The 21,166-nt window shown below is 39.9% G+C and overlaps 1 protein-coding gene across 1 annotated transcript; it reads right to left on the bottom strand.

The window, feature by feature from the left end:
- Window positions 1-4,438: 4,438 nt before the first annotated feature.
- Window positions 4,439-20,411, bottom strand: ITM2B (integral membrane protein 2B). The gene is made up of 6 exons (XM_081313023.1): window positions 19,873-20,411; window positions 15,033-15,161; window positions 11,487-11,690; window positions 9,004-9,114; window positions 7,352-7,502; window positions 4,439-5,088 (listed from the first exon to the last, which is right to left on the bottom strand). Exons 1-6 carry the CDS (start codon window positions 20,008-20,010, stop codon window positions 5,000-5,002), a joined length of 822 nt encoding a protein of 273 aa, XP_081169149.1. The 5' UTR covers window positions 20,011-20,411; the 3' UTR covers window positions 4,439-4,999.
- Window positions 20,412-21,166: the final 755 nt, after the last annotated feature.

Genomic DNA, 21,166 nt, shown 5'->3' with positions numbered 1-21,166 from the left:
GAAAATGCTTCACGCCCCACCCCGAGACGTCACTTCTGGTGAAGCGCTCCGGCGGAGACTGCCGTAGAGATACGTCTATAGACGTGGCTCGCATTCAGCCGAGACGTCCTGGGCGCTGGGCGCTAGGCTAGTTCTCCCGGGATAATAGCGAAGCTTATTTCTACGATCCCAGCCTCCCACCCATCCATCTTGTTCCAAACTTGCCACGTTTCTTGGAACGACGAGTGAACCCGAGCTGTAACTCTCCACGTTTCCATCTCTGCAACATTGTCGGAAGAGGGAAGGAAGCTGCGAATCAAACCCGTGAATCAAACCCGACATTCGTGCAATTGTCTCTTAGGAGGCTCAGCACAAAGAAAAGGGGAAGGCGACCACGCGGGAAGAAGAGGCAGATATCAAAGTTGCTTTGAACGGCGGGAGTGTTTGCTGCTACACTTTTCTGGCCCTTCTGCTGGAGTCCAATAACCGCTGACATGGTTTAGTGCAGGGGTAGGCAACCTCGGCTCTTTTATGACTCATGGACTTCAACTCCCAGAATTCCTGAGCCAGCACAGCTGGCTCAGGAATTCTGGGAGTTGAAGTCCATGAGTCATAAAAGAGCCGAGGTTGCCTACCCCTGGTTTAGTGATTGCTTTTAGTGAACAGTAGATATTATGATATTCACGTTGAAAGGAATAAAATACTATTCAGAAATTTCTAATGAGTGTAAAGGACATTAGAAGAAGCCACCTGAAAATCCTAATAACGATTGTCTATCTCATCTAAAAGTTGACAAGTACAAATGTGACAAGCTGAAAATGCTAGCTAACCTAAACCGAACTACAGAAATAACTATAGGAGCCGAGCTTTGTTAACAGAAAATTAGATGGTGATAGATAGGATGTGTACAAAGGGGCTTCCTGGAACATGGGCGGGACAGTGGTTTTAGGCAGTCCGGATAGTTTATCGGATGATTAGGGAAGGGGCATTGAGTGCGATAGGGGAGGGGGGAATCCGCGTCAGAGATAGGATATAAAAATGTGTCAAACAGCTTTGTAAGGTGTGACTGAACTCCTGTGTGGGTTTCAGCTCACCAAACCTTTGCAAACGCTTCTTTTGAAATAAAAACTTTGTTACTGGAATTCCAAGTGAGTTTGTTTGTTTTGGGATATTGAGCCAAGTTCCAAACAACATCAACAATTTATTTATTTTATTTTATTACATTTATATACCGCCCTTTCCCGAAGGACTCAGGGCGGTTTACAGGGTGATTAAAAAACCAAGATACAAAAGTTAAAAACAAATTTAAAAAAAAATTATATTTGTCCCTGCATAAATAAAACCCAAGGGACGCGGTGGCTCAGTGGGTTAGGATGCTGAGCTTGTCGATCGGAAGATCGGCAGTCTGGCGGGTCGAATCCCGAGTGCCGCATAGCAGAGTGAGCGCCTGTTACTCGTCCCAGCTTCTGCCAACCTAGCAGTTCGAAAGCACGTAAAAAATGCAAGTAGAAAAATAGGGACCACTACGGTGGGAAGGTAACAGCGTTCCGTGCGCCTTTGGCGTCTAGTCATGCCGGCCACATGACCACGGAGACGTCCTCGGACAAGCGCTGGCTCTTCGGCTTTGAAACGGAGATGAGCACCGGCCCCTAGAGTCGAAAACGACTAGCATGTATGTGCGGGGGAACCTTTACCTTTACCTTTAAATAAAACCCAAGTTAAAATAAGATTAATCCTCAGCCTGGGCCAGAGAGCTCGAAGAGCCAGGTCTTCAGGCCCCGGCGGAATGAACGGAGGTCGGGGGCAGTCCTCAGCTCCACTGGCAGCTGGTTCCAGAGGGCAGGCGCCCCCACTGAGAAGGCCCTATCCCTGGGTGTTACCCACCGGCAATCTCTTACAGGTGGCACCCTGAGAAGACCCTCCCTGTGGGAGCGCACTGGACGAAGGGAACTTGATGCCGGCAGCAGGTGTTCCCTCAGATATCCCAGACCCAAGCCATTTAGGGCTTTATAGGTCATCACCAGCACCTTGAATCTCACCCGGAGGGCAACTGGAAGCCAATGCAGCTCACGGAGTAGAGGTGTTACATGGGAGTATCGGGAAACCCCCATCACAACTCGCGCGGCCGCATTCTGCACCAGCTGAGGCCTCCGAGTGGTCCTCAAGGGCAGCCCCATGTAGAGAGCGTTGCAGTAGTCTAAACGGGAGGTCACGAGCGCATGAGTGACTGTGCGTAGGGCATCTCGGTCCAGATAGGGTCGCAACTGGCGCACCAGGCGAACCTGGGCAAAAGCCCCCCTGGTCACGGCTCCTATATGGTCTTCAAAATTGAGTCGTGAATCCAGGAGGACGCCCAAGTTGCGAGCCCTATCAACGGGGGGGTAACACCTCACCCCCCATCGTTAGAGATGGAATAGTCTGGTTGACCCGAGATGCCGATATGCACAGCCACTCAGTCTTGGCGGGAATGAGACGAAGCCTGTCGACCCCATTTGCTAGGTTTTCTGGTCGGAAGCTGGTGTCCTTGTGCACTCCCATGCAAGACTTCTTGTTTTGCATCAAAAAGTCAACCAGGTTGGTCCTATGGAAATCATAACTTATACCCACCAATCTTCAGCTTTCTAACCACTTTTATCAACATTTCACATGATCCCAGATCAAAGTGAATGCAGAAGTAATCAGAATTTGAAACTTAGTTCAAATCAGAAAATCACAATAATTTAGAGTTACACAATGTGTTAACCTAGGAATTTATTTATTTTTATTTGTATCCCTTTATTACTTTTACAAATAAGGATGCAAACATATCCAACACACCTTTCTCCTCTTTTCCCAAAAATAACTCTGTGAGGTGGGTTGGGCTGAGAAAGAGTGACTGGCAGAAAGTTGATAGCTAAGGCAAGACTTGAACTCACAGTCTGGCAGGGCAAAAATACATGAGTTAGGATGGAGAGTTCTTTCAGTCTGACATAGTTGCTCAAGCCCATTTTTCAAATTACCAAGATATTTATTTTATTTTTATTTATTTTATTTTAATTCCATTTATATCCCGCCCTTCTCCGAAGACTCAGGGCGGCTTACAAGCTTAGCAGTAGCCTTCATTCTATGCATATGCCTGCTTATTAGGGCTTTTATACACCCCCCAAGCGGCATTATTACAAAGTCAGCTTAATTGCCCCCAACAATCTGGGTCCTCATTTTACCTACCTCGGAAGGATGGAAGGCTGAGTCAACCTTGAGCCTGGTGGGATGCGAACCTGCACTAATTGCAGGCAGCTGGTGTTACTTAAGGAGGCATTAGCCCACTGCTCCACCAAGGCTCTACTATTTACATTATATAATCTACAAATTCCACACATCACTAACTAGCATGCTTCAACAATCTTCTCACAAGTTTTTGGCGGACCTATATAGAAAAGTTCCCTATGAGATAAAACTATGCCCCTGCAGATAAGAGGCTATTGAAACTACAGCTCATGTCTTCTTACACTGTACAGTATTCTCTATGAGGCTCATAAGACTTGTCTAACCAAACTCTATTAAACAGCCTGTAAAATTAGACATACCTTGACTAACACCAATTCCAACATTCTTATCCTGTTTTGTGTTATTATTTTTAATTGTTTCTATCTGGACCATAATAAACTCTATATTTGGATATTGTTCTTTTTTCAGTTCTTCAGAACACTTTCCCCATGAAATCCATGCCAATACAGATAATCTCACTTATTGAGTGCCTTATCCTGGGCATTCAAAGTTATGATAGTGTTTAAAAAATAATTTTATATCCAATGCCCACATTTACAACCTTCACCCAATCCCTTTGTCACGTGATCACCATTCCAATCAATACATTTTTTGTGTTTTTTCCCCCTTGCATAGTGGAGAAATTAGGGATTAGAAAATAAGCAGGCACACTGAGGAATACACAACAAAAGCAATGAACTGCTGCTGTCAGTTGCAAACACACTATGCAAACAGACATATTCCTATTGTGCGCCTGCTTACTTGTAATCCCTTCCTCTCCAATCTCTTCACTTTTTGGAGTGTGAGGAGGGGCAGGAGCCACTTCTGCATCTCTCCTGTGCCTGACTTGTTTCCCCCACCTTGCAGAGAGATTGCCAGGTAAGGGGTTTCAAGAAAAGTCCATTCTTTGCTACTTAAATACACAAATGATAAAACCTTAGTAAAACCAAAGAAAACAATATTTTAACATTTACTTTTTTAGAAACTTTCAGTTCTACTCTAAACTTTTATTACAAATAAAATTAAATAATTCCAAGATTTAGTAGCCTAGTACTGTAATTACTAGAAATTTAACTCCATTAAAATACAATTCTTAGACAAACAATTCATGTAAAACAGACACACTAGCTGAGGAATTTTGGGAGTTGAAGTCCACAAGTCATAAAAGGGCCAGGTTTGAAGACCCCTGATATAAAAGAACTTAGCAAAAATGTTTACACAAACAGATTTGTATTTATTTTCTTTTGCACACAGATAGCTTATATACAGGTCAGTAACATGAAATTACTGCTGGAGTTTGTACAGCAGACACTTATATTAGCACAGCCAATTTGAAGTGAATTTAAATGTGACTGTTTGGAAACACAACAAATTCCATCTTTATTATAAAATGTTTCTTAATGAGCTATAATCCATACTATTATTATTATACTGTTAAAAACCTCAAAAGTTGCAATTGATCTATACACTTTTTTAGCTTTTAACTAGAATTATGTTATAGAATTTTTTTGTAATATTGGATGCATAATTTATCTCCTGATAGTTCAGGATTTATTATGTGAAATACACTAACAATATATAGCTTCCAACATAAAAAATAACATTATACTTCAAAATATGACATAAAAATGTTTCATGAGATTAAGTAATTGGATTCGGCTATATAGCCTTGTCTATTCTTTACATAAATGATTAGAAAAAAGAAATCACTGCACATAATTGAAAGGATAAATTGAAGTATCTTTTTAATCTTCTGTTACAGTAGTATTCCTTATTATTCTTCGCAAATAAGCGTTTCTATCGCAAATCTGTTCTCAAAATGTCGAATTATCCGGCAATTATCTGCTTCACGCTTGTGAATGCCTAAATGGGAGAACAATTAAGTTATTTTATAAAGAAATTATGTATACATGTCTTGTATGGAAAAATATTAGCCTCTTAAATACAAGAAAGAAAGAATCCTATACAAAGAAACAGTAATCTCATTCTGAATTGAAATGACAGGTAATCTGCAAGTACAGGTAATCCTCATTTGATGATCACTCATTCAGTGACCATTTGAATGGTGATGGTGATGGTGCTTAATGAGTGGTGTTTACAACCAGTCTTAAAAGTTTCGATCATGACAGCACTCCATGGTCATACAATTGCAATTTGGGTACTTCGCAACCAGTTCACATTTATGACAAAGTGTCCTGCAGTGACATGACCACCATTTGCAACCTTTCCTGCCATCTTGACACTAGCAAAGTCCATGGAGAAGCCAGCAGAGAAGGTTGTAAGTCACTTCTGCCAAGGAGCTCTGCTATGAGATCCCAGGGATCTTGTAATCTGTAGTGTGAGCTACAGTGTGTGTGTGTGTGTGTGTGTGTGTGTGTGTGCATGCGTGCGCGCGCGCACACACACACACATAGCTGTACTCAGGCATCACTGCAATACCTTGACCCCGGTCCACATATACAATACGATAGTACCTCCTATTCTTAATAATCGGAAAACAGGTGAGCCTAAACAACATTATGGTTTTTGTTTTTTTTAAAAAGCACTCTTCTTAGCTGGAAGTATATCCAAACTTTTCCATCTGCTACCAGTATCTTCACTGGTTTCTTATTTTAAGTGTGTACTGAATTTTTTTTCCAACCAGAACATTGTGTTAAACATAAAATTACTGACATTGCAACTGATGTGAAATATTCAAAGGCAAAAAAAATCTGTTTTAAAGCTTTGCATATATTAAATATGCACATCTGTAATATTAAAAATTACATGATATAAGAAGCATGGATGTTTTTAAGGACATTTTTATAATATAAGCAATCCTCATGTAAAATCCACTTATTAATCACCCTTTGACATTTTAATGGTACTTCTAGTTGTAGCATCCCCACAATCACGATCACACTTGGTGACTTATAATTATGATGCTGCAACATCCCAAGAACACGTGATCACCACTTGTGACTATCACTGCTGGCTTTCAATAAGCAGTCAATTAGAAAGACAGCAAGAGGTTGCAAATGGTAATTGCAAGATGCTGCAGTCACATAGGATTCACCCAATTCCAGCAACTGTTGTCATAGATGCAACTCTTTTCATAGATTAGCATGGTCACATCATGTCACTGCTTATGACTGTAACACTTAGTGATAGCATTAATAAGAGAAAACTGCATATACAAAGATTTTATTACAATGCAGCAAAATATACTGCTCAAAAAAATAAAGGGAACAGAAAATAAGACATCCTACTATTACAGTACATTGTGTTGTTTAAGTGTTCCCTTTATTTTTTGAGCAGTATATATACAGACTGAAATATTACTTTTGCATAGTTTCACGTGGAAACCAAATATTAATTATGGCTATCTTTATTATCTCATCTATGTTTATGCCAGGTCTTTTCAACCTTTTCACCCATGTACCACTTTTAGGATATGGCAACATCCGAGTACCACAAGGTGTCAAAAACTTGACCAAAAAAAAAGGAAAAAAAGTGATGAAGTACAGGTAGTCCTCAACTTACAACAGTTCGCTTAGTGACTGTTCAAAGTTACAATGGCACTGAAAAAAGTGCCCCCCCAAGCCACAGCTGAGCAGGACACCTGCCTGCCTGCCTGCCCAGTGGCGCTCTTCCTCCTGTCCGAGGTTTTCATTGTTGTGAACATTTCTGTTGAGGATTGGCAGTACAGGTGGGGTGGGGTGGTGTTTGATTTTTATTCCCGCTGGCTGCTGAGTGGTTGCAGCATTTTGGTCACTTCACATGACCCTGGGACACTGTGACCATCATAAATATGAATCAGTTGCCAAGCATCTGAATGTAAATCACAAGACCCTGGGGATGCTGCAACATTCCAGCTGATCAGTGCTTCTTCTGGGCTTAGCAGAAGCGCCAGGATCAGCGCTGAGCTCCAGTTGGAGCCTGGCGCTGATCCTGGTGCTTCCACTGAGCCCTGACAGCCCTGCAGCTCCAGCCATCTCTCGCTCAGGCTTGTGCGGTGCTGCCACCGGTTCAGCTCATTCCCCTCCCCCACTACTTTTCTAGGATGGTCACATACCACCTACCAGATGCCAATGTACTACAGGTGGTACCCGTACCACTGGTTGAAAAGCCCTGGTTTATGCCATACCTTTCAGTGCTTCCTTACGCTGCAATTTGTACGTCTCTTTACCACGACAAAGGCGATAAATGAAAAAACCCAGTTGATCCACATTTTCAATGCGGTCAGTGACTATCATGCGTTCATGAATCAAGTATGATTGTGGCAAGTATGTTCCAGCCTACATAAATTAATAGAAACATGGAAGAGTTTAAAATAAAAAAAATACATCTGTTGCATTCATTTTCATTTAACTACTTTATTACTAATTCAATTTATGTGAATTTATATTTATTAACATATCTATAATTTTGCCTCTGAAAAATATGGATCTTAAGAAACAGAAAAAAGTAGTCTACTTTTTTTTGAAGTGATCATAGTTTAAATCATGGACTGAGAACCAATAGTCCCCTATACAAGTTAGTGATATTTTCTTTGCTAAAGAGGTTTGTCTTTAAAAAAAATATTTCTGGGATGCCAACTGATTTTTAAAATCTAAATGGCATACTATTAAGCTATTCAAGGCCAACATTTTGGGCACCCTGCTGCTGTATGATCCTCAGGTGTGTAAGAAAATGTGCAACTTGTACTCTTTGCAAGCTGTTTCTAAAACCAGCACACACTGGGCTCAGCTCAGGCCTCATGCAAGACTGCAATGCTTAAGATCTCAAGCAAGAGGGGGGACTCCTGTGGTTCATCTTAGCCCCCAAAAATAGATTGTGATCTGTCAATACCAACTTTACATTACTTTAGGCCTCATAAAAACCTGTACAGAACTCAAAAGGAGGGTCTGGAACTTAGATCATTTCTAGTCAGTCAAGGCCAAAATCTCCCATGTCTGTAATAAAATTATCCCATCTTCCTTGATTGTCCCTGAGTATTTTTTTTCTTGTTATGATCATGCTTGCTTCACATACCGTGTTTCCCTGAAAATAAGACCCAACTCGAAAATAAGCCCTAATGCCTCTTTTGGAGCAAAAATTAATATAAGACCCGGTCTTATTTTTGGGGAAACACAGTAAGAGGATTTTTTTTCCTCTGGCCCAAATTATGTACCCAACAGGGTGACAATTTAAAGATATTTCCATCTACATCTATATCCTATATTTTATTAAAGTGTCCACTCTGCACACAATGGCAATTAAAACATATGCCTCCAATTATAACAAACTCTCCTCATTATAAGGAGAGTACTGCTTTCCTTTAAGGTGACCAATTTCTCAATGGCAATGGCAAAATTATTACCTGTAGCTTTAGCCCATGAGAAACAGTTGGCGCCTTCTTTATAGTTTTGGCTACCTTTTATGTAATTTATATATATTAATTTTTTAAATGTGTCTGATATTTGTTAGACCATAAGCAAAGAACAAATTGCACATAAGATCTGATTTTGTTAAGAGGGATTATTTAGCATAGGGTAATAAAAATGTTAATATAAATGAGAGTGGAAGCAGCATCTTAAGAGGTTTAACTTAGTAACTGATAGGAATATTTTTGCATTTTACTTGCTCTGACAATGAAACAAACACCATATCAAAAACTGTACAAAGGAATCAACTAATATAAAGCATACCATAATAGGATAAAACTAAATTCACAGTCATTCTAGCCAGCTGGGACCTAAATTATCTTAGTAAAGATAAGGATTACTGAATACATTAAAAAAACTATTTTAGTCTTACTTTGATGTTGATCAGCAGTTCTAAGAAGTTTTTAGGTGGCATAACAACTGACGTATTCAGAGAAATGACATAGCACTTATTCAGGCTGAGGTCAAGATAAGCTGTAAGTTTCTAATAAAGAAATGGCATGAATCTCTTAATAATGTTAGAATATATAACACTGTATATAACTTCATATACTATGCTGCTTTCAAAAACCATAATTTAAATACTCTAGGTATCATTTATTCCATTTTTAGTTATTAAAACCTTATTTTCTGATAACAAGAAAAAAAAAGAATTAGCATAAGGAAAAATTACAGAATAGTTTTCTACCTTATATGTTCCATATACATTTAAAACAGTAAATACAGATAAAAGTATTACACGATAGGAATATAAGAGTAACAGAATTGGAAGGGACCTTGGAGGTCTTCTAGTCCAATCCCCTGCTCAAGCAAGAGACATACAAATGGCTGACCTCTAGTTAGGGAGCACCCACAACTTCTGGAGGCAAACTATTCCATTGATAAATTCTTCTCACTATCAGGAAATTTTTCCTTAGTTCTAGGTTGCTTCTTTCCTTGATTAGTTTCCATTCGTTGCTTCTTGTCCTGCTTTCTGGTGCTCTGGAAAACAGATTGACTCACCCCCCTTCTTTAACTTTTGTATTTATTGTATTGACGTTTTTAAATACTTTGTAAACCACCCTGAGTCCTACGGGAAAAGGGCGGTATATAAATTCAATAAACTTAAACTTAACTTTGTGGCAGCCCCTCAAATATTGGAACACTGCTATCATTTCTCCCCTAGACCTTCTTTTCACTAGACATACCCAATTCCTGGAACCATGTTTTAACCTCCAGCCCTCTAATCATCTTTGTTACTCTTCTCTGCACATTTTCCAGGATCTCAACATCCTTTTTATATTGAATAAAATAGAGCTGGAAGGGACCTTGGAGGTCTTCTAATCCAGCCCCCTGCTCAAGCAGGAGAACCTATACCATCTCAGACAAGTGACTGTCTAGCCTCTTTTAAAAAATCTCCAGTGATGGAGCACCCACAATTTCTAAAGGCAAGTTATTCCACTGGTTAATTGTCCTCACTGTCAGAAAGTTTCTCTTTAATTCTCTCTTTGATCAGTTTCCAACCATTGTTTCTTATCCTGCCCTCTGGTGCTTTCTATTCTCTCATGTAAATCATTTATCAAGATACTGAACAGCATGGGCCTAAGATGGAATCTCGGGGTATTCCACTACTTACCTCCCTCCATGTACATGTAGTTCCATTAAGGACTACACGTTGAGTGCAGTTTGTCAGCCAGTTACAAATGAAGTAGGTTGTGGTCTATTGTGTAAATGCCTTATTGAAATTCAAGTATACTATGTCCACAGCATTTTGCTGATCCACTAATTTAATCACTTTGTCAAAGAATGAAATAAGATTTGTTTGGCATGATATGTTTTGACAAACCATGTTGACTTTTGGTTATAACTTTGTTTGCTTGTAGATCTGTTGTTTGATTATCTTTTCCAAGATTTTCCCAGGTATTGATGGCAGGTTGATTGGTCTGTAGTTTCCTGGATCCATTTTTTTTCCTTTTTCCTTTTGAAGATAAGAACCACAGCAGCTCTTCTGGTATTTCCCCCAGTGCTCCAGGATCTTTGCAAGATATGGTTCAGTGGTTCTGAGATCACATATGCCAGTCCTTTAGAACTCTGGGATATAATCCATTTGAATTTGAAGTCATCTAGGGTGGACAGGCGTTCTCTTACCATATTCTTACTTATTTTAATTTGTATTCCCAGTCTGTCTTTAGAGTTCTCTTTTTGGTAGGTTGGGCTATTTTTATATTTTTAAAATATTATTATATTAAAATTTTAGTACAATATGACACAAATAAAAGGTAAGAAAGAGTGTACTTTGAAAACTCTAAATAGTATTAAATGTTTCAGGCTAGCACTAACACAGAAAAGGCACATTGCTTTTAGAAGGTTGGATACAAGCAGTTTTTTTCCTTGTTCTTGCATAATTAAATTATTTCCTCACTTGTACAATAGGGAATACAAAACTTTGCAGGCTGTAATAGCAATAGTACTCAGACCTATATACTGCTCCACAGTGCTTTACAGCCCTCTTTAAGCAGTTTACAGAGTCAGCATATTGCCCCCAACAATCTGGATTTTCATTTGACCTACCTTGGAAAGATGGAAGGCTGAGTCAACCTTGAGCCACTGAGACTCAAACTGCTGAACTCCTGGCAATTGGCAGTCAGCAGAATTAGCCTGCAATACAGTATTCTAACCATTGCGCCACCATGGCTCTTTAACCAATCTATGCAGTCCTTTTACTTCCTCCACTCTGGGACCTATCTCAGTTTTCTTTGTGCACCTACCATTATATATACAAATATAGCCAAGACACCAGAAATAATCAGTAACTTCAATGGGAGAACAAGTTCCTTTTCCTCCAGTTACAATGTTATCCAGAGTATTATCCCTTACCCTCTGAAAATCATGAACAATATCAGCTGGATCATTGTCAGCAAATTCTGGAACTGGCACACTAATGAATTCAACATCCTCCTCCTGGAGAATCTGGATACTCTCTTCAATTATCTGATAGCGAGGAGCTGAAGCAACTGTATCTGAGTCTGTTAGGGTTAAACCATCCTCAATATACTTAATTCCACAGAAGTAAACATTTTCCTAAAAAACAAAGGTAATACACATAAGTCAATGCAAACAAAGCAGAGTTCATGAATCTTATTGCAGCATATATCTACTAGCCACTCTGTTTTTAAACTTATTAGATAATATTATTTATTATATATAATAATAATATTATAATATTATAATAATATTATTTATTATATTATAGCTTATTCAGAGCAGAATTTGCCATCAGAAGATTATTATCTATCATCTAAAAAGAGAGTTCACAGTTTAAACTTATAACTTTTTGTATTGGCTAACCATTAAGTAATAATTACTAAAAAACCTCAGCATAGGTTCATACAACTTTCATACATATTTGTTTAATTATTAAATCAACCACAGTTGACTACATTAGTGTTATTCAGATCAACAATCATTCTGGTTTTGGTTCAGACATCCAAAGAACAAAAATTATAAATGAGAACCCCATGCTGTGGCTTAGCACAAAGGTGAGCATTCTGTAGGCCACAAAAGATAACTATAGCTTTAAAGATAAAAAATCAAAAAATATATTTTAAAAAACATAACTAGGCTTTTAAGATTGCATCAGCAAAATTTGCCAAAAGAAGGCCAAACTTTGGCAATATAATTTTTTTTCAACTTTTAAGAATGAGAAAGGTCATCCATTGAAAAACAAGCTATTTCCATGATAGTATTGACTATTCAGAACATCTGCTGGCAAACAAGATAAAAACTATCGAGCCCCTTCAGAAATCACCCAGGCCTCTGGGTCAGACTATTTTGTATCCATCAATCTAAAATCAACCAGAGAATAATAATAAAGTTGGAAGGGACCTTGGAGGTCATCTAGTCCAACCCCCTGCTCAGGCAGGAAACCCTATACCACTTCAGACAAATGGCTCTCCAGTCTCTTCTTAAAAAACTCCAGTGTGGGAGCATTCACAGCTTCTGGAGGCAGGTTGTTCCACTGGTTAATTGTTCTAACTGTCAGGAAGTTTCTCCTTAGTTCTAGGTTGCTTCTCTCCTTGATTAGTTTCCATCCGTTGCTTCTTGTCCTGCCTTCAGGTGCTTTGGAGAATAGCTTGAGTTCCTCCTCTTTGTGGCAGCCCCTGAGATATTGGAACACTGCTATCATGTCCCCCTTTGTCCTTCTCTTCATTAAACTAGATATACCCAATTCCAGCAGCCATTTCTTATATGTTTTAGTCTGCAGTCCCCTAATCATCTTTGTTGCTCTTCTCTGTACTCTTTCTAGAGTCTCAACATCTTTTTTACATCATGGTGACCAAAACTGGATGCAGTATTCCAAGTGTGGCCTTACCAAGGCATTGTAAAGTGGTATTAGTAATTCACGTGATCTTGATTCTATCCCTCTCTTAATGCAGCCTAGCACTGTGTTGGCTTTTTTGGCAGTTGCAGCACACTGCTGGCTCATATTTAAGTGATTGTCTACTAGGACTTCAAGATCCCTCTCACAGTTACTACAATTGAGCAAGGTACCCCCTCTACTATACCTGTAAATTTGGTTTTTCTTGCCTAAATGTAGAGCCTTTCTTTTTTCACCATTGAATTTCATTTTGTTAGATAGCGCCCAGTGTTCAAGTCTGTCCAGATCCTCTTGTATGTCTTCTGGAGTGTTGGCTGTTCCTGCCAGCTTGGTGTCGTCTGCAAATCTGATGAGTTCCCCATTTATCCCTTCGTCCAAATCGTTGATGAAGATGTTGAAGAGCACTGGGCCCAGAACAGAGCCCTGGGGCACCCCACTACACACTTCCTTCCATGTAGATGCAGTTCCATTGAGGACCACACGCTGAGTATGGCCTGTCAGCCAGCTACGAATCCATCTAGTGGTGATTCTGTCTAACCCGCATTTTTCTATCTTATCAAGTAGAAGGTTGTGATTTACTTTATCAAATGCCTTACTGAAGTCCAAGTAAATTATATCTACAGCATTCCTCTGGTCCACTAATTTTGTCACTTGGTGAAAGAATGCAATAAGATTTGTCTGGCATGATCTGTTTTTGACAAACCCATGTTGGCTTTTAGTAATGACTTTAGGAATGACCAGTTGTTTATTTGAAATTCTAGAGAGCAGCACCTGGAAATGTTGGTTGCCTTGATAGACATAGAAATAATATTCTGAAGTTCAAGTCAACCACTAGCAATGATTACACAGCCAACAGAATGAGATTAAGATGGCAATGGACAACTTAATTTAATCAACCAACATTCCATCAGCAAGTCATACATATGCACTTGAACTTTATTATGGTGGCTTTTGCCTTTCTTTTGCTATTGCACAAGCAAACTATCAGCAAAATGAATCACATATTATTTTTAGCTCTAGATTGTGTAGATTGTGTATGAAAACACAGAGAAACAAACTCTATTTTAGCCCAATGTGTTGTACAAACCAGCCTACTGTATTCGTTTCATTATATGCTGTGTACCTAGAAAATTAGATTAATTCCATATGGATGTTAGATGAAGTTGTCACCAGGTTGTCTGGATAGAATACTTAAGAAAATTTTATATCCTGTAGGCTTCAATTAACTTTCCAACATTAACCTGGTTCCTATAACTAGTGAATTTAAAGGTCTTGTTAAACTGCACAGAGGTTCACAGCAAAATAATGATACCAAAAAAACCAATCCCTAACAAAGAGCCCTAAATAACTGCTGCATCCAGAAAAGTAATCTTTCTAGGCAAGAAAGAAGAGCTAGTTAGCTAGCTGTCCTTCTGAATCTGGCTGACAAAGAGGAGCAGTAGATCTCCTTTCTGCTATCATAACACTTGCTGCCACTTGGGAGAAAAAGAACAGAGGTCCTGGTCACTGCTTCTCTCTCTCTCTCTCTCTTAGGTTTTGTATCTAAGCTTTAAAAGTAAAAATGTTTGGAACTGAAAAATATGCTGCTCTGAGTGTCTGAAGGGAAGGCGAGATATAAATATTACAAATAAATAAAAACACTGATTTTTTCCCCTCTTTCTCTAATGTAAAACACATTCAGCAGCTTACATTTCTCCCAGAAACTTTAAACAATTTCCATTTTTGATATACAGTTAATATAGGCAATGGGGTGGGCGCGATTTCACTATGATGCCCATGGGCCAGCAGTTTGACACCCCTGATCTAGAGTTATCCCCAAAGCCTTAATTTCCACAGCAGAAGCACTGACAAATATTTCCTAATAATAAGCTTAAATACAAATGTATTTAGAGTTTATGTTGTATTGGAGTTGATTTTCTCAAGTTTTAAAATATTAAAAATGAATTTTATATTAAGACGTAAGGTGATAAACCAAGCTGGATAAATCCTAGTAAGTTAACAACAAAAACATTCAAAGCTTGATCATATACATATTTCCAGCCTACCTGAATTTGAAAATATTTGTACAGATAGGCACCGCCAAGGATAACAACAGCAAGCATAAAAGCTAATCCAAAACACATACACCAGCACCAAGCTCTTCTTTGTCCAAGAGGCACCACTTCTGCTGGATCCTAGGAAGTCACACACAAAAAAGTAATCAGTAGTGAGGTATATCCTGCTACTACATCATGTGGTCACCACTTGTGTCTGCTATGTCAACTGGCTTCCTTTCTTATCTTCTTTTCCACATTACACAGCCACCAAATCTTCCACAGAATCCCCAAACTACCTTCTGGAGTGGCAGGTGGAATTCTAATGCAGAAGCTATTCCATCAGGAAAAAGAGGTGTCACCTATTTCTCTCAAGGCCACAAATCTAATTACTTTTTAGGCAGTTTTTTAATTATTAAACAGAATTTGACTATAAAGTTTTCAGGCACTATGAAATCAAAACATTATAAGCATAAATGTGGAATAGAACCACATAAATTTTCACAATTGTCTTTGAACAGCAACTTCTTAGTGTAATTTCATGTCACCTGAATACCTAGATTAATATGTAATGCATTACTTACAAGGCTGCTCTGGAAGACAATCTGCAAACTTCAGACAACATAAGAAGGTAAGCAAAAGAAATTACTAGAAGTGCTCAGTATGATTACATTACATCAAGCTTGTGTTTATTTCCAATTTCAATTTAATCTATCATTACTAACCAATAAAGCACCTGGCCGGTTGTGAGAAAGGCTTCAGACAAAGCTAGAGAAGCTTATAAATTCCAGGCAGACAAAAAACGAATGGAACCCAAACTGTTTCAAGTAGAGGACCAAAAATCAACAAAATACTTAAAATCCCTGCAACCCTCAAAGAAGCTAGGGCCAAAAAATGGGGGACCTTTCCCCATTAAGAGAATAATCAATCTGGGATTTCTGGTTTTGATGTCGCGTTGATGCAGATGTAGGAAGACTTTCGCATTTTGTTTTGCCCTGCTGGGGAACCTTGCAAGGGTCAAAAGTTGTCCCGTACAGGTGGCAAGCAAGGAGGGGACTCTTGTTGATTGCGGGGGGGGGGGGGGTAGCAGCCCTCCTGTTTGATCTGAGGAAGCCCTCCAAACTGCATTCGCGTAGCCAGTCCGAAGCTGCTGACAATGGAAGACAACAAGCACTACCAAGCAACTTTACAGCAACGCAGATGAAATTGGGTGAGACCTGATCCTCACTTGATGATTTTAAGACCTCTTCCTGAAAATCTGCCCAAGCACTCCCTCCGATGAAAGAGGGAAATGGATTTTCGCCCCATTCCCTCAGAAAAGAAAAGCAGCGAATTAATTACTTGGGGAAAATGGCGAAACCTGTAAGACTTATTTGAAATTAATATATACGTACAGCTTGGAAATTTGGGGACTAAAAGTGTTTTTAAGACCTTTTTTTTTTAAAAAGACTTGAAAAGTTTACAATATACATTTTGGATCTAAAAACTGGAAAAGGGTGTTGATGACATCTAGTGGTGAATTACGGCACCACAACTTATTTATGCCTAAAAGAAACATGGCTGGAAGCTCAGAACTAGATAAGACTTTGGCTGGCCTTGGAAGCTTTTACTATTGAGAATTGCAGCTGAGAAAAAAAGTAACAGGCTTGGGGGGTGCTTATCTATGTGGCAGAGTCAAGAACAATATTCTAAATTTGGCCTGTCTGAATTTTGAAAATAAATACTGACTTTCAGAACTGTATTGTGGATTTATTTTCTTGTGGAAGAAACATATGGAACACTTTGGGTTATAAATCTTGATTGTTAAACAACCTTCAATGGTTCTTTTTTCTCCCTGGACAGAAAGGATATATTTCTTAGGTAAAGGTAAAGGTTCCCCCGCACATGCGTGCTAGTCGTTTCCGACTCTAGGGGCCGGTGCTCATCTCCGTTTCAAAGCCGAAGAGCCAGCGCTTGTCCGAGGACGTCTCCGTGGTCATGTGGCCGGCATGACTAGACGCCAAAGGCGCACGGAACGCTGTTACCTTCCCACCGTAGTGGTCCCTATTTTTCTACTTGCATTTTTACGTGCTTTCGAACTGCTAGGTTGGCAGAAGCTGGGACGAGTAACAGGCGCTCACTCTGTTACGCGGCACTCGGGATTCGACCCGCCAAACTGCCGACCTTCCGATCGACAAGCTCAGCGTCCTAACCCACTGAGCCACCGCGTCCCTTTCTTACTGGACAGAAAAAATTGAACTTTACTTATATTTGCTTAGGAGAGGTTCAGGAACGGAGAGTTGGTTGGATAACTTTATAAAGGCTACTTACCAAAAAAAATGGATGTTTCATGCTCAGCTTTAAATAATAAAACACCATCTTTAACATCCCAGTAGCCTTAACTTGCCATACCACTGAGAAAATACTGATGAATCACAGAAAGAAATTTTCTCCATGTTGAAATTAATACAAAAAACAATTGCTTTAGCTTGTGATCAGGTTAAAAATAACACAAAGGAGATAAAAGAATGATTTTCTAATTTAAGTTTACAAACTCAGAAAACAACTACATAGAAGGAACCAGCAACCCAGAAAATAGAAGGAAAACTAGAGAATGCTGACACAAACATTGATGATCTAAAGGAAAAAACTAATGACCAGACTCAGATACCGGTAAATGAAAACTTAGAAGATACAATGATAATATTGGAAACGGAAAAGACAAACCAAGGTTTCAGAACATAATGGATGACAAGGAAGGAGAGCTGATGGAATAGAAGATAAAGCCGTTAACAGAACTGTGGGGAACTGGAGGAGGAGGGAGGCGGGCTATCAATGCTTTTCCAAAACCACTTTAACCAAATTGTTTCTCTTGTTTTGAATATATACAAAAATAGAGGAAGAATTATTTGATGATCCAAATGCACTGACTTGGAAAGTTAGTTGGCAAAGAAAGCTAGAGTAAGATTGAAGGAAACAGAAACTTTGACCTATTAGAGGGGTTATTACTAATTAGAGGTTTAAACATGGTTAAGAATATTGTTAGAAATACTGTAGAAGCATTATTATAACTAGAGGATTTGTGATCAGAATATTAAATCTTGATATGAAAAGGGAAATAAGAATATGCTAAGAACTTTGAATAAGGGATGCTTTTGGTTGCCCAAATATAATTTGTTTTGAAATTATAAATGATTGGGATACTTTGAACGGATGGGAAATTAAAATTGAAAAAAGCAAAAATAGGTGGAAATTGAGTGCAAATGTCCCCTACTTTTACCCTCTCAAAAACTAGGGAGGATCCCTTCTGAGACCCTTTCTCCACCCCTCTTTTGAACTCAGATTTGTCATATCTGTGGGCGCCCCGGAGCTATGGAATCGGTTGCCGGTTGAGCTCTGGATGGCGCCCGACCTTCGCTCCTTCCGTCGCGATCTGAAGACACTCTTATTGGAACAAGCCGGCCTGGCCTGATGGGGGATGGGTTGGGTTTTTATTGTCATTTTTAATATATGTATTTACTGTTTTTAGTTGGGCATATGTTTAATTTTCTTTTAACTTTTGTATTTTTGTATTTTTTATATATCTGCCCTGTTCACCGCCCTGAGTCCTTCGGGAGAAGGGCAGTATATAATATTATTATTATTATTATTATTATTATTATTATTATTATTATTATTATTATTATTATTATTATTATCAGACCACTGTATAAGCTCCAGGTCTTCCTCCTGTCTTCCAAGGTCAATCCAAAGGAACATTATAGGTTAGAATGTTATACAGTATAAACTCAGCACATCTGGTTAGTTTATGGTTCAATGTACTGCATACATCCAGAAAATGAGTTATATAACAGATGTTGTAAGATCAGTCATACTGAATCTAATGGTGAACTGAGAAGAAAAGAAGTCCAAAATCACAGTCTTCAGACAAGTAAGCCATTCCTGAGTCAGTTTGGATGTCTGGCAACTAGATAAATGCATGCAATTTTCATTAGCATTTTACTTTTGCCTTCTTCCTCCTGCTCAGGGAAAGTGACTGGAAAAGATTACCCAGCAAGCTTCCTGCTTTAAGGCAGGACAGGAACTCAGTTTCCTTTGGCAGGGTTAGATGATATCCAAAGGATCCAAAATTTTAAAAATATTTTCCAAAATTACTGGTTGGAATCTCATTAGATTTCATAAACAAGAAAAGCAAATCTGAAATCAATTGCTATTGCCCTTTTAATGGGGTCTGCATCCAGTATCAAAATAACAATATACTTTTTTTTCCTAAATTCCAGGTCAATCTAGTCTGGAGTTCTCTGTGGTCTCCCATCCAAGTACTAATCAGGCGCAACTCTTTATTTAGGTTCAGAGCCCAAGCAAAATCCAGATAGTATTATGCAAAAGGAAAAGGAAACGCCTTAAAAAATGCAAGGCCGACTCGGTCCTGCGTAACTGAGAGAAAATATATAAATATAGAGAGAGACCCGCGATGTTTAAAGGCTATTCACGCGTCAGCCATTTTAGATTCATAAACTGATCTGCCAAAAATTTGAGGTAATCTCTCACTCTTTCCCACTGTCGCGCTCCGAGGCAATTCTCCGAGCTAACGCACGCTGAAAACCCATAAGAAATACAATCGCTTTCAAAGCCCCAGCGGGCTTAAAGCTGCTTCCGGAGTCTCATTAGGCCCTATATAAGACCTCCTTGTCTTGACCCCATCTTGCTCCCCCCGGACGTTCATACGTTCTCCTTCCAAACTCGGCGTTGCGCTTCCTGATTGCTCTTTTAGGCCGCAGCTTGCAAAATGAGCCGCTACTCCGCGCCCGGGAGAACCGCTCTCGTTTCTGCTGCTGGCCCTGCTGGCGCTCGGCAGGAGCATCCTCCTCACCTTTGTGTCTGGGGACAAGATGAGCACTTGGTTGCTGCAGCTGTTTTTTTCATTCTGCCCCCTTTCCTCCTCCTCCTCCTCCTCCTTCTTGGCTGAGTCTTTCTGTGCCAAGGCCGAGTTAAACGAGACCTTCACCATGGCTGCAGAAGCTCTCGGCTAAGGCTTCAGCAGGGAAACAAAGCGACAGGCAGCTGCGGCGAAGTTGGCCGATCGGGCCTCCGCTTCCTTCTCGCCGAGTCCCAGAGGCAGAGCGGAGCAGGTTCTGCGCGGCTTCCCTCCTCCTCTGTCGCCCTCAGGTGCTGAGCATGCCCGACCGAGCAAGGGAAGCCGAGAAGGCAGGGGGAGGATTCGGGAGGGCGGGAGCCAGCCAGCCAACTCAGCCTCGACGGCCGGATCGAGCAGCCAACCCTCCGCCGCAGGGCAAGCGAGAACCAGACTCGACGGACCAGAAGTCGGAGCTGCTACGCAGGAAACCAAAAGCTCCGGTAGAGCGCGAGCCTTCTGCGGAAGTTTGCCCGAGGCACAAAAACTTGGCCGCAACTACTCAGGTTCCCCTTCACTCCGGGGCTAGATTGTTGCTATCTGAAACTGGATGAATTCAGTTAGCTTAGGTCAGAAATTGCTCATAAAGCTCACGTGGTTCGGACCATACTCCATTCTATGTAATCCTGAGCTACTAGAGCAAATAAGGCAACCATGCGTTGTTACATCACAAATCATAACGTCTCCTAAATTCATTCACCTGAAACCTTTCATTTTACTCCCAGTCACAACACAGGTGGATACCCCTCCTCCAGAGTTCTAATGCAGATATTTACTCCTACTATAGTAAGCCATGGCTCAAGGCAGTTTCTGCTATTAAAGATGTGCTGCTCATCTTTGGCTAAATAACTGCCTGAGCTGTAAATTAAAGACTCCAGCCACTTAGCTCAACTCCTGGTAAAGACACAAACATGTAATCTTGTTTCCCTATGTAATTTTTTTCCTTTTTTCTTCTGCCTGGACAAATTCCCAGTTTTCTTGGCAAAGTTTTTCAGAAGTAGTTTGCCCTTCCTAGGGTGGAGAGAAAGTGGCCCAAGGCAGCTAATCTAACTCAAGGGCTCCTGGTTTCTAGCTTTGATGCCTTAACATTTGTGGCCTCCATCTGCTTGCTAATCAGATTTGATCCTGCTTAATTTTACAAGAACAGTTATCAGTTTATGGCCTAATGCACTGTGTAAATCCAGTAAATCATGATTAATAAGGGGTACATTGCTAAGTCAGAGCCAACCCCTTCATTTTAAAGTGAAGTTTG

Source organism: Vipera berus (genome assembly GCF_964194415.1).
Source record: "Vipera berus genome assembly, chromosome: 1".
Taxonomy (NCBI): Eukaryota; Metazoa; Chordata; class Lepidosauria; order Squamata; family Viperidae; genus Vipera; species Vipera berus.
Note: the sequence above shows the minus strand (reverse complement) of the source record. Positions and strands in the feature narration are given on the sequence as shown.

Excerpts from the sequence above, each read along its gene's own strand:
- ITM2B (XM_081313023.1), bottom strand. The coding sequence starts at position 20,010 with ATGGTGAAGGTCTCGTTTAACTCGGCCTTGGCACAGAAAGACTCAGCC. Across the intron at positions 11,691-15,032 it reads ACAAATATTTTCAAATTCAG|GAAAATGTTTACTTCTGTGG; the intron begins GTAGGCTGGAAA and ends TTTGTTTTTTAG. Across the intron at positions 5,089-7,351 it reads GCGTAAGGAAGCACTGAAAG|GCATTCACAAGCGTGAAGCA; the intron begins GTATGGCATAAA and ends TCTCCCATTTAG.